Raw genomic sequence first — 13,220 nt, forward strand, 5'->3', positions numbered from 1 at the left:
GAAAAATGCGCGTGCGTGTGTGTGTATTTGTGTTTCAGAGGTCGCTACGTGGTGGCTCTGGGCCGCTCCTGGCACCCTGAGGAGTTCACGTGCTGTCAATGCCGAGAAGTGCTCGACGAAGGCGGCTTCTTTGAGGAGAAAGGCTCCGTTTATTGCACCAAATGCTACGACAACCGTTACGCCCCAAACTGCGCCAAGTGCAAGAAGAAGATTGCCGGAGTGAGCATGTTTTTTAATAAGATGGAGGAGAAGCTAGTAGATCTCAGTTTCCATCCTGGTGTGCTCTGAACAAGCAGAACGAGTAAAAGAATCGTGCTGAGTTTATAAATAAAGCTATAAGAACAGCCTGTAATTTGTATCTGTACCCATAAATGATACAACACAGGTACTTTGTGTACTCTCTTTCTAAAAATGACTAAAATACCAAAAGTTAGTATGGCACCTCGAGTGCACTCAGACTTTTTTTTTTTTTTTTTTCCCATGCATGTATGCTAGAGCGATGGCCTTGTTTCCCAGATCTTTCAAACACTCTTTTGTCTCTCGCCAGGAGATCATGCACGCCCTGAAGATGACCTATCACGTCCAGTGCTTCATGTGCGCCGCCTGCAAGAGGCCCATCAGGAACCAGGCCTTCTACATGGAAGATGGCGAGCCTTACTGCGAGAGAGGTGAAAGCCTAGAGACTGTCCCTGCAGAGCCATAGCCATTTTAATCACTCGCACACTGCTACTGCTCGGCTGCGCACATTAAACCACCCCGAACATCGACCTGCTGCGCAACTGCTTTCTGCTCCCAGTCAGATTCTCCAGGGTGATCGATTGATCGCCTTGAGCTTTTAATAAAGAGTTTTGATTAGATCTATTCTTGTTTCTTGGTTGTTGTGTGTTTTCATTTCAGATTACTTTTTTTTTTTCCTTTTCTCTTGCTTCCTTTTTCATGTCTGTAGTTTGTATTTTGTGCAGATGCAGCTTTCCGTCCTATCTAACACGCCCAGACATTTGCGTGCACGTATATAGCAAGGGTTTATATTTATGGAAATGAAGCATGCGGTCAGTGCATTTTGTGGCGGTTCAAGTGTTCTTGTGTCAGCATTCAGTTAGAAACCAGGACTTGAGTGTTGATCAAATAGCTGCAGTCTCAGCACGAGCTTGAAAAACCGTTCCCTAAGACGGCCAATTTAAACCCCGTCTCCAACTGGAATGGAAAATCACGGAAAGTGTATTTAAGCATCAGGAGCTGTTTGTGTTATCAAAGCCTCTAGACTACTAAGCATGGACATGACTAATGTAATCTCACAGGTTTGATAATGTTTTCTGTCTGTTTTGTGGTCCCCCCCCCCCCCCCCCCCCCTCTCTGGCTCAGCTCTGGCTTCTTGCATGCTAATCAACTAATCGGCTTTTGTTGTCGTTTGTTTCCCCCCACAGACTATGAAAAGATGTTTGGTACTAAATGTCATGGCTGTGACTTCAAGATCGATGCCGGCGACCGCTTCCTGGAAGCTCTAGGCTACAGCTGGCACGACACGTGCTTCGTCTGTGCGGTAAGTCCTTTCGATTCATTCACTGCTTGTTGCCTCGTCTGAGGATGCCTGTCCCTCACAATGCCTCTCTTCACCACCTTCTGACCTCGGCCATTTTTGCCTCGCAGTCATGTTTGTCGGCTCAACGGACTCGAATGGAATAACCCCCCTTCCCTCCACCAGCACGCCCCCCTTGAATACGCCCTTTTGTACTCCCTTTCTGAGATTTGATTTTAGAATTCCCATTCATTCCCCTTCACCTTCTATCCCCCCCCCCCCCCCTTTCTATCTTCACAGCTTTGCCACGTCAACCTGGAGGGCAAGACGTTCTACTCAAAGAAGGATAAGCCTTTGTGTAAAGGTCACGCCTTCTCTCCACTTTGAGGAGCTGAGATCCAGCGCTCCAGTGGAATTGAGGCAGGACAGACCAACACGTGACAGACTCCTATGGCAAGGGTTATGACGGCTAGAAATTTTGGACCGCAGTTTTGGAATACTGTCTTCTTACCGTTTAGTTTAAAAAATAAAAAAATAAAACCTGGTATAATAAGACTGCCGAGAGAAAACCACACGGTGCTTTTCAATGGTCTTGATCTTGTTGTTCTTAAATAAATAAATAGTATGATCTGATGATGTGCCTGGGTTTTCTCCCGACAGAGATGATTAGGCCTGTTGTGATCATTGTAGCCAGGAAATCTCAGCCATTTTCACCTCAGGAGGTAAAGAACTCATCATCCCTGCCAGCACAGGTTAGCGTTTCATCCCTGTCAGTATTCGTTTAAGAAACAGGCCACTTTTTCCATTAATCTTGAGATTGCAGGATCCGTATTGATATTGAATACCGAATAGGTACTGGATTTCGAAGCAAATTCCAGCCTTAATAATGGTAAATGAGAATAGCTAAATCTATGTCTCATGTTGCCAGTATGTGCTTACTCATTCATGTCTACCACAGTTTACTGTTTTTTTTCCTCTCTGATTAGTTTAACATATATGGGCACTCTTCAGTCAGTCACACAATATTTAAAGCACAGGTTAAGTACACAAATACGTAATTCATCAGAGAATGCGCACTTCCTGATCGAATTAGGTCTGGAATACATTTATGGCATGTATAGAAACTCTGGCCCAAGGTGTGACATCATCCTAACACTACGTCAGTGCAGCTCTGCGTGTCCCCAGACAACCCACAGTCCTCTATCCCCCGTGTGCCGTGGTACTTAAAGTAATGGCAAGGAAGAAAAATGAGCCCCTGGCAGCCGAACAGCACTGCATTAGCACTGATTGCGAGAGCTTCATATTGACCCGAGCGACAATCTTTACGTGCCTCCCATACCGAGCGTGCCACGACTTTTTCTTCTAATCCGACAGGTACCTCTAATTAACAAAAGGCTTAGGGCCTGCATGAGCCGAGCTCGTTTGCTGAGCATGAATTTACATTTTTTTTAACCAAAAGCAAGACTCCTGCTGATCAAAGAAACTTGATACGATCGACACGATATTGCCTCCTTCAAAGAGCGTGCGGTGCTACCATGATCACTTCAGAATCTCTTGGTGAAGCCAGATGACTGTTTTTAATGGGCAGACTGGTCATTAGTGTCGTCGTCGTGGTGCTCCGTCTCAGTCCTACAGGCCTCCCCTTGGCTCTGGCACCTGAATCGACTAATTACAAGGTCATTAAGGGAAACCTGCAGCATTTTTCCAACTTCGTCTCCATCGACCGAGTCTGTAGCGCACGCGCGATGATCACAGACAAGAGTTTCAACAGTGTGCGTTACCCTGTGCGGACAAAACCGTTACATCGTTAAAGATCTTCCGATAAGACAGACATGAAGGAGGAGGAGGAGCATCAGCCAGTATCTGCTTACGAACCAAATGAATCTTTACAGAAAGATGGTGAGAAGAAGATGAGAAAGTCAATACGAAACCATTAAAGATGAGATGTCAAATATATATTTTAGACAGAAAAATATTTGGCAGATGTCTGATATTTTGTGTTTGGGCTGTTTGCCTCATCTGATTGGTTGTCCAAGACCACTACGCATATATACCAAAAAAAAATACATCTTTAAATTGTGTGTATTGACACAGTTTATTAAATGGAGGTCCATTTTGATTTGGGTTAAAAAAATAAATAAATTTAGTGTAGGGGGAAAAATCAAAAATATTGTCTGATGCCCAATACCAGTGCCATCTGTGGCCTGGAGCCAAGGGAAGAATATTTTAGGATGGACTTACTGTCAATCACCGTGACATTCCACAAGCCACTTGTTAGTATCAGTAATCTCATGTATGCCTAAGAGGACGGATAGCGCTTCACTCAGTGCGTTACGCCGTCTTATGACGCAGCATGACCAGCAAAGATGAGGTTGGCTGGTTTCACAGGCTCCCAGAACGCACGTGTTGGCCTTCACCCTCCCCAGGTGGTAGCTGTGGTCTGATTGGGAGAGCTGGCTGGTGGCCAAATTGTGCGAAAATGTGAGAACCTGCCTTCTGACATAACTAGAGTAAAGCATCCTCGGCTTTTTAATATTGAACACTGCCGCTTCCTGGGTATCCCCCTTCTTATATATTCTTTTATTAGACAATAACGTCATCTTGGAAAGCACTCCCGTCCTTTAAACCTGTCTTGGTTACGTTGTGGGTCTGTTAATCTTCAGCGGATTATTGAGTGCCTCTCTTATTCGAACACACCACCTCAATGAGCTGTTTTGGCTCATTACAAGCTCTTCATGAGTCGGAGGATGTTTAATTGTAGAATGGGTTTAGCGCAGTGATTTTAGAAGCCAAGCTTTTTGCCCCAAACATGATAGACTATTTTATCCAAAATCAGTCACTGTTCCGATACCTGCATTGAGTGAGAGTGCGTTGTTGTTGTTGTTGTTGTTGTTGTTGTTTTTATTGTAAAGAAAAACTCCACCCTGAAACACATTAAATATTTAGATTGCAAAATTTGTGACGATGATATCGGCGCCATATTTTCATTATTCCCATGACACTGATGTCATGTTTGTTATTGCTAGTGCAGTTACAATGGCATTCAATAAATAAATAATAATAATAAAAAATCATATTAATGAGAACTCGGATGAAAAAGTAATGGAGATGTTGATGCAAAATTTGGTCTCTGTGTTCCAGAATGCATTGCAGTTATACAAATGGCATTGTGGGTAAAGTTGGAAAATATGCAAGTTGTTCAGGGTGGATTTTTTTTTTTTTTTTTTGCTGTTGTCATTTTCTGTTTTGTCCTAATCTTTTAACCATAAAGCTGTAACTCTGATATGTGTATCCAGATCTTTATCCTGTCATAAGGCATCTGAAGATCCTCTGCTATGTTCTCATCACCATTATCGACTAATGATTAGAAACACTGTAGTGTTATCAGTTCATCAGCTCATTCAGGTAACACGTGTGGATAAAGTAACTGCTGCTTTGTAAGGTTGTAGTTAGAGTCCGGACTCAAAGGTCATACATATCTGGACAAATTCTTTCAATTCAGTCAGTTTTAGCATTAATTCACTTTCCAAAACCCTGTCATCTTCCTCCTGTGCTCCAGCAGCTGACGTGCTTTCAGATTATAGTTTACATTCATGGATCAGATGATCAAGCGCAGAATTTCTCCATCACTCCGACACACGTTTGTCTCGCTCCTCGGGGTTGTGTCCCCCCCCCCCCTCCCCTTTTATTGAAAGTGTTTGCTGTATTAAGTGCCTCTTTAATAGCTTTGCACCTCCAGATATTATCATGATGCGTGTTTATATTGAAAATGGGAAACTGCTGTATTCTTTTTCACAATAGATATTTTTATCCAAAAGTTCTGTTATAGCTGTACGTTTATTCGAAAGAAGAAAAACGCAAAAAAAAAAAAAAAAAAAATGGTCATGTTGTATGTTAATAAAGTCATTTGAAAAACCAAAATGAAGACTCAACTCCTGTTTTTAACAATATATAATTTATTTACATACATTTTCAGGTTGAATTACTATACATACCTTTCTGAAATTTCATAGATATATATATACATAAGGCCAAGTAAATACTTGAAAGCACTTAGAAACGAATTTCCAAAATTCTACCCACAAATCCATATCATTGTCCAAAAGTAGAGAAAAACCCTCCGTCACAAGGGCTTCCTGTTAGCACAGAGTCATCGACGACAATTTACGTTGACGGGAGGGGAGGGGAGGGGGGGATTTGAGAGAGAAATAACAAACGCAAATACAAAAAATGCCTTCAAAATATGGTTTAAAAAAAGAATTGTACAATTGCATAAGCGCTGTGGCGTGTTAAATACAGCATTCTGACTTGCAGAAAGGCAAGGAACATTGAGAATTTAAGAAATCGAAAGAACATTCACAGGTACACAAGTCTACTGTTTTTAGTCGGAAAATAAAGAGCTGGGTAAAAGTAACAGTACACTCACACACATTCTTTTATACAGAACAGCTATCAGTGAGATCGACTCAATGTACAATCGTGGGGAATTGGATCTGACGTCACGTCCAAAGTTGGCTTTTTTTGGCAAAAAAAAGTGCCTTTCTTTTTTTTTTTTTTTCCTTTCTTTTTTTACGTTTGTGAGATGAGGAAAAATGTTAACATTTAAGCACACATTCATGACGGGGACACAAAATGACATGTTTCGATTTAGAAAATACATTTTTACTGTTTTTTTTTGTTGTTTTTTTTTATATATATATACTAAAAAAAAACACCTCATCCATTTTACAAACAACTTCAGGACGAAAAAAAAAACCCAAACAAAAAAACACTGCAATAATTCTGAAAAACATAATGCTGTAATTGATGAACGATGCACCAAACACTTCACGGGTCAAACTTGGACAAATGTAACCTTGTTTTTTGTTTTTTGTTTTTTTTTTCCTTTTTTTTCTTTTTGCTTGATATTAAAATATCATTTACATGTACTTCCTAGATGACAGAGTTCAACTGTGTTTCTGGTGAAATGCTCGTTTTTATTAAAATGCTGCACAGTTTGAAATTTACATCGTTCTGATTGGACGGCTTCGTACTGACGGTCTGAGGAACGTTTTAATGCGACGACGTTAAAGGAAAGAAACTCGTCTCAAATGGCTCATAAACTTTGGTTAACCGACTTCCAGAGATGTGTAGGTGTAGCGCCAGCATCGCAACTGGAATAGAAAAAGATTTGTATATACAACGTTAATTGTATAGATGAAAGGGGGGAAAAAAAGAAATGGAACCCTTTCAAAACCATGTGGTCCCACTGAAAGCTCGACACCGTATTATAATACATACAGCTGAACATAGTGCTGAATTCTGGAGCTCATTAATCGTTCATTAATCCCAGGTTAAAGGAGCAGTTTGGGGAGAAATTGTATTCCCATTCCAAACGTAGCTGATCAGTTAAAATGTTGTGAGAAGTCTAATGTAGCTAACAAGTAACAAAATAATATTTGCTGTAATAAATATATTTCTGATGTGTTCGATGTTAGCATGCTAACGGGTGGTCACATGGCAGCAAAAGCGAATAATCAGTTCCTCCAGGATTTCACGATCATAGAAATGGACACACAAACTCCACAATATTCAGAGGAGCTTGCAATTTTTCAAAATTACCGCAGATTTTCCGCAGATTTGGGACGAGACGTGGCATGTGATGTCATCACAACGTGCATCCGTGATGCAAAACCCTCTTGGATTCACATGCGCCGAACATGAGTACAGCTAAAAGGTCTCGTTTACCAACAAACACCTTCGAAACGATTTTATACAATAGCGATTTCGCAGTTCAAGTCGTTTTCCAGGGGAAAGATCCTGTACGGACTATAAATATATATAAACATCAAACTTGTTTATAGAATCTGTTACGTATGAGGATTTTTGTTTTTCGTCCACAAACTGCTCTTTTAAAACCGTCCTGATTCCCAATCGCTGTCGTACGTGAACGTGTTCTTGGGATAAGTTGCATCGTTGCGGCTGCTTTCATGGTTTCACTTTAAAAAAAGTGGGACGTTTCTAAAGTAGAAAATGAATGTTCGATTTCTTTCGGACACGAAACGAACCCGGAGGACAAACTGCTGCGGGAAACTAGCCTTGTCGGATAGGTTTCAGTGCCGATATTGTGATAACACAAAAGTAACACGCCTTAAAATAGTGTGGAACGTGTGAAAGCAGCCTGAGAAGATAACGTCTTGCTTGATAAGCTCTGGGATATTATTGTAATTTGATTGTGTGATTGATTTATTACAGGGTTGACTTTTTTTTGGCTGCTACACGGCTTCACGATTCTCAATCAAGCTTCCCGATACTCTTTTTTTTGTCTCTGATTTGGGAATGAAAAGAATCGCAGAATGCCCTAAAGCCAAAAGGTTTTGCTAACAAATATGATCAACATTTGATTGGAAAATATTTTTTTTAAAACAAAAGTATTGCATTTTATACTAAATTCCTCTCTATTTTAGAGCGTTCTTTATTTAAAAAATGATCAAATTATATGTTGTGGTTTAAAAAAAAAAAAAAAAAAAAAAAAAAGATTTCCCTGAAAACATTGAGCAACATCATACTGAAACCTCTATTCTCTATTAGCTACGTCTCACTAAGATCCTGCGCATGTTCACTCTATTCCCCCGCACGTATCAGGACCATATTATTCATCATCCATGCATTTGGGGATTTTTGTTTATGGCTTTGGAAAAGCAGTGCAGCCGTGTTCCGGTGCCTGAAGTGGGTCGAAGGGAAAAGAAAAGCTGACACCTTGCACACAAAGACACGCTTCTTACGGTTTGATCTGTTTCCGCTGGTTATGATAATATATAACTGATACCATCTTTAGAATTTTTTTTGCTATTTAGTTGTTATATTTGAGCGACAATCAGGCTACTGACACGCTGGTGGTCGCATTAAAGCAGCACGGCTGCCTTCAAAACTCCTTTTCATACCCCTCTCTCTCTACTTCTCTGTCATACTAAGTTTAAAAGTTCTTCCTGTTTAAATGGGAAATCTTGTTTATACCTTCAATAAAGAACCTTATTGTACCTTCCGACTGTGGCACTGTGAACCCTTTGCATTTGCATATTGCTGTACGCCACACGTTTACAAAATGAGAACGACCGTCTCAACGGCAACACGAAAAATTTTGCAAGCGCAATTTCCTCCGATTTCTTTAAGGAATTCATGGTACAGGGGCGGACAAATCGTAAACCTGTTGGCTAGCCAGCGGAAGTCGGAATGTGCAGACGTCCAGTCCGATGTTTTAAAAAGTGGTAGCTGAGGCAAATGGGATAACATTTGACGAGCTCGTTTGCTAGTTACGTGAAGGGAAACGAAGGAGATTCTACGATTGGACGAGATTTTCACGAACATCGTGTTTTTTCATCGTCTTGACCGAAGTTTTTTGGCGAACGTTCTGGATACGACACGCGGTTTTCCGTCCTCAGATCGCACGTGAAATCTATTATTCAAGTCTTGCTAGCATGTTTACGTTCTCTTGACACGTTCACCTGCGAAGTGAGGTATCATTCGGATTGAGATTCCGAACAAGTAGCGTGGACTAAAGTTGTCTAAGGTTAAACGTGGCTGCGTAGCAAAATAAACTCGTTTTTGTGTACGTCGATACGGAGTACAGTTCATTTCCTCTTCCTGGTTGATCGATCTGTTTGTCTCTGGGTAACTACGAATAAAAAAATACACAAAATCTCTTTCTCCTGGGAGTCTACTGGTGCTACTGGTTTGTCCACCCCTGTCCTAGCTGTGTCCTGACTTCTGAGTTGCCTTCGTATATAATTCCGATCATGATTTTTGATTATTTTCGAATTCCTGTAAACAAAAAATAAAGAAATCAGACAGAAGTGTGGATACGCTACCATCAATTAAAAAAGCGTGAATCAAGACAGGGCCAAAACGTGAGTTCTATACATCGTTGCTGATCGTAAATGTAGTTTGTGTGTGTGTTTAGTGTATTTATAGTCACAGCACACCTAACTGGTGGCTAAACCCTGTTAGATTAGTCCTTCTATTATTAAACCTTATCGACCCCCAGCATTTAGAGGCCTTTATTCCTGGCTCTGATTCTGTGTGTGTGTGTGTGTGTGTGGATGTGTTAGCACTCCCCGTCGGACACCAGGAATATCATGGCCTCCTGTTTGCCGATCTCGGCCATGATGGCGGCGAGCTGGTTCAGGTTGCCGCTGTGGAAGTGCTGAGCCTCCCAGAGGTCCAGGATCGTAGACGTGGGACTCGCTTTGGACGCGAAGAAGCTCATGTGTCTGCATGCAGGGAGACAGAAGCAGGATTTCAGTGTAGGAAAGCATTCGTTTAACACCGGTTACACTACGAACAGGAGTACTGTCGTTCCTGTTGTTTTGTTTACACAGACGAGGGCTTAATCGAGCTCTACGACACCCGTGTGATCCGTTATGGAAGTTGATCACCTCAGACTTGCTGTATGTAAAAGTACAATTTAATTTCATCTTCATTACTTAGCAGTGGTGTGTCTTGAGAATTACAGTGCGATTATTCATTCATGCAAGTGGAGCCCCAAAAGACTTGCCAAGACTAACGAGTCTCTATATAAGACTCCCAAACAGAAATGAAGCGAGACATAGCAGAACCTAGAGTCCAGTGGGTGGAGCTTAACACGTTCCAACTCCTCCTATAAGCCAAGAGATGCTGCGCAACACACTTAATAGAGACTTTTTGTTCGACTCCGCCCTGGTACTGTAGGAGGATCTGGATCAGCTCGGACTCCACCCCCCTGGACAATTTGGTCCTACAGGTATGGTTAGGGATGGTGTGCTGCTCTTTTCAGTCACTTCTTTCAGAGCTGTGATGTGTAAAAAAAGATAGAGTGGCAGAGGAAGCCATATTTGTTACTTGTGACAATGAAGGAACCGTGTGTAAAGACAGAAAACACTGCCTTCTTGCTATAAAGAAAATGTCCTTAGTCTTCGTCTTTTTTTTTTTCTTTTCTTTTTTTTGGTCCTAAGGGAATGTGTACTTTTGCACTTGATTATATGCGGTATGTAAAAAAAAAAAAAAAAAAAGATGATTGAGAGAACAGGCTGCTGTTAACATCACCGTTTTTTTGTTTTTTTATGAAATCAGATTTTATTTCAGCTTGTTGCTCAAAATGAACCGAGCCTCATATTTAAGTTTATCTGGAAACTGCATATAAAATCGAAATGAGAAGCAAACGACTAACGAACACATTTTATGCCTGGTTGGTGTGCGTTGGTGTTTGTGTAATAAATTGCCTCAAGCTCACTAGAAGCGAGTGAGTACAGTACAGCAGCATGAAAGCTGGCTGGAGGAAGCGGATGAAAAAACAATCTTCATGCTGTGGCAGCGTTTACCCAGATACACTTTTCAATCCAACTCGAAAATGTGAGTCATCATTATTTATCCATTTAAAAACGGGGACTTTTCTCAGTACTGTAAAAACAACTGTAATTAGGGCTGTAAGATTTTTAATAAAACATGAGATAATTGACATCATGCTTCTCACTCTGGGTTCTTTGACCATTTTGTTGTAAGGAATAACGTGTATGGGATAAAACACGGCAGAAAGACGGCTTCTCTAGATTTCCATTTACTGACTCCGTTTACATGGACAGCAATAATATAATTACTGACCTTCCTCTGAATAAGATATTGTGATTAAGGTGTTTACATGAGTCGCTTTCAGAATATTCCTTTCATGTACCTGTTTTACATGTTTTAGAACATAGATCGATTAACGGCACACGTCATTACGTCCCCACGTCTCGCCGTCCGACGTCCCTCCAGAATTTCACGTATCGACATGCAGTTCATCTTCGTTTTGGTACCGTATACAGTTTTGGGTGTTTCATATTTAATTTTACGAAAGCCTCAAGTGCAGTTAATTATTTGTCTTGCTGTTCGTGCAAATAGACGACTGCTTGAAGCCGTGGGCTGCGTCCCAAACCACGTACTTACCTATTATACAGTAGCCGAAATACATGTTTTTCACTTCCTACTATACAGTAGGTGAAATACAGGTATTTTGGCTACTATATAGCAGGTAAGTATGCGGTTTCGGACGCAGCCGTGCTCTCTTGTTTACCATCAAACGCTTGAGCACTGCCGTGTGTGTACGTTTCCTGTCGCAAAATGCAGTTAAACCTCCCACACGATGTTAACAGTGTGATTAAGGTGTGTACATGTCTATAATGCGCTTCAATAATGCGACTAAAACAGGAGTACTCCACACGTCTTAATTCGATTTGTGTTTACTTCGAGTATGACTTTACCCGGATTAAGGTCATCAATAATTGCTGCTTACATGCTAGTTTTTTAATGAGTATCGTCTTATTCAGGTTAATACTGGATTATTGTTGTCCATGTAAACGTACTGACTGATTCACTGCGTGTTTGTGCTCCAGATGCCTGCACTGTTGATGGTTTGGCTGCTTTTCAGTAAATCAGTGAGAATAAAATCCCCCTCGTGTCTACTCATGACAACCGCAACAAATTTTCACGATCAGTTAACTAGCCAGCTAGCGATTCATGATAGCAGCTGGTCATTAGCAATTTGCATAGTGATAGATCCTTGCATTTGTATTTTTCAGCACCGAATTAAGATGGAAATGGCACACGGTGTGTCTTGCACCTGTGTGCTAACTGAAACGACTCTTTTGATGACATTATCTCGTTGCTCCTCACAGCATTCCGCATATTAGTTTTTGATGGAATCACAATTTGCGTCTCCGCTTTTATCGAGCTGGATATGAACGTATTTTGAAATGAGTGTTTACGCAAATCCCCTAAATTTGGGGGGTGGGGGGATAGGGGGTAATGTAATTAAATTTGTAATTTAAGTACACACAAGTTAAATATTCTTTAGACATGTCATTTCTTATGGGCCTAAATGGCATTAAGGAATCAAGGAAATGTATAGGAAATCTACTTATTGTAAGACAAATAAAGCTAGTTGTTCAATTAAGATCACTGTATAAAACAAGGATGGGGCTGGGGTCTCTGCAGACAAGAGCTGGAAGCTGAGACAGTGCAAATGGCAGAACTGATATTACTGGACGAGTTAACACATGATGCCCTTAGGAGGCAACAGATATTTAGAGACTGGTATGATTTCTCTCTCTCTCTCTCTCTCTCTCTCTCTCTCTCTCTCTCTCTCTCTCTCTCTTTTTTTTTTCCTTTGACATGGTATCTGGTCAATTTAAAAAGCTTTGTCTCGGCTTGGCCTCACCTGGTAGCAGAGAAACTGTCAATTAGCAACCATACTTTTTGTTTGTTTGTTTGTTTACTTGGTTTTTGTGTCATACCATTGGACGACACCGAATTCACCTTCAATAATCCTTTCCTTTTTGGCTTCAGCTGCTAAATATTGTTGTTGTTTTTTTTTAAATTCTCGTAGATGTGAGTCAAAATACACAACTGCACTTTCTGAGTTTTAACTCGCCACCGTTGCCTTTGTTTTTGTCATTAGGGATAAATTGATACATTTCAATTTTATATCCTAAAAGTAGATATTTCTGTGAAGCTGCTTTGTGACAATATCCATTGTTAAAAGCACGGTACAAATAAATTTAGAGGCCTTTTTGCACTTTCTGGTCTGTGACCTTGGCGTTTTTATGGGGTTTTGTGGGCGTCACCAAAAACGCAAAGCAACTCTGGTGTGTGCCTGGCAATTTAATTATAATGATAATGAGTCTTTATTGGTCACATATACATTACAGTACAG

The 13,220-nt window shown here is 40.8% G+C and overlaps 2 protein-coding genes across 11 annotated transcripts in view; one reads left to right on the forward strand and one right to left on the reverse strand.

The window, feature by feature from the left end:
* The window catches only part of pdlim7 (PDZ and LIM domain 7), a 44,966-nt gene extending 40,551 nt beyond the window's left edge, over window positions 1–4,415 (forward strand). For all 7 annotated transcript variants that reach the window (XM_047151168.2, XM_047151169.2, XM_017490155.3 and 4 more), the window contains 4 exons: window positions 39–219; window positions 548–668; window positions 1,425–1,540; window positions 1,817–4,415. In XM_047151168.2, coding sequence (XP_047007124.1) covers window positions 39–219; window positions 548–668; window positions 1,425–1,540; window positions 1,817–1,903 — 505 coding nt within the window. In that variant the 3' untranslated portion in view covers window positions 1,904–4,415. The remainder of the gene's footprint in view (window positions 1–38; window positions 220–547; window positions 669–1,424; window positions 1,541–1,816) is intronic.
* A 1,037-nt stretch (window positions 4,416–5,452) lies between these two features.
* Window positions 5,453–13,220, reverse strand: part of unc5a (unc-5 netrin receptor A) — a 231,678-nt gene continuing 223,910 nt past the window's right edge. For all 4 annotated transcript variants that reach the window (XM_053688507.1, XM_017490117.3, XM_017490110.3 and 1 more), the window contains one exon: window positions 5,453–9,765. In XM_053688507.1, the coding sequence (XP_053544482.1) occupies window positions 9,600–9,765 (166 nt within the window). In that variant the 3' untranslated portion in view covers window positions 5,453–9,599. The remainder of the gene's footprint in view (window positions 9,766–13,220) is intronic.

The sequence above is a fragment of the Ictalurus punctatus genome, chromosome 2 (assembly GCF_001660625.3).
Source record: "Ictalurus punctatus breed USDA103 chromosome 2, Coco_2.0, whole genome shotgun sequence".
Taxonomy (NCBI): Eukaryota; Metazoa; Chordata; class Actinopteri; order Siluriformes; family Ictaluridae; genus Ictalurus; species Ictalurus punctatus.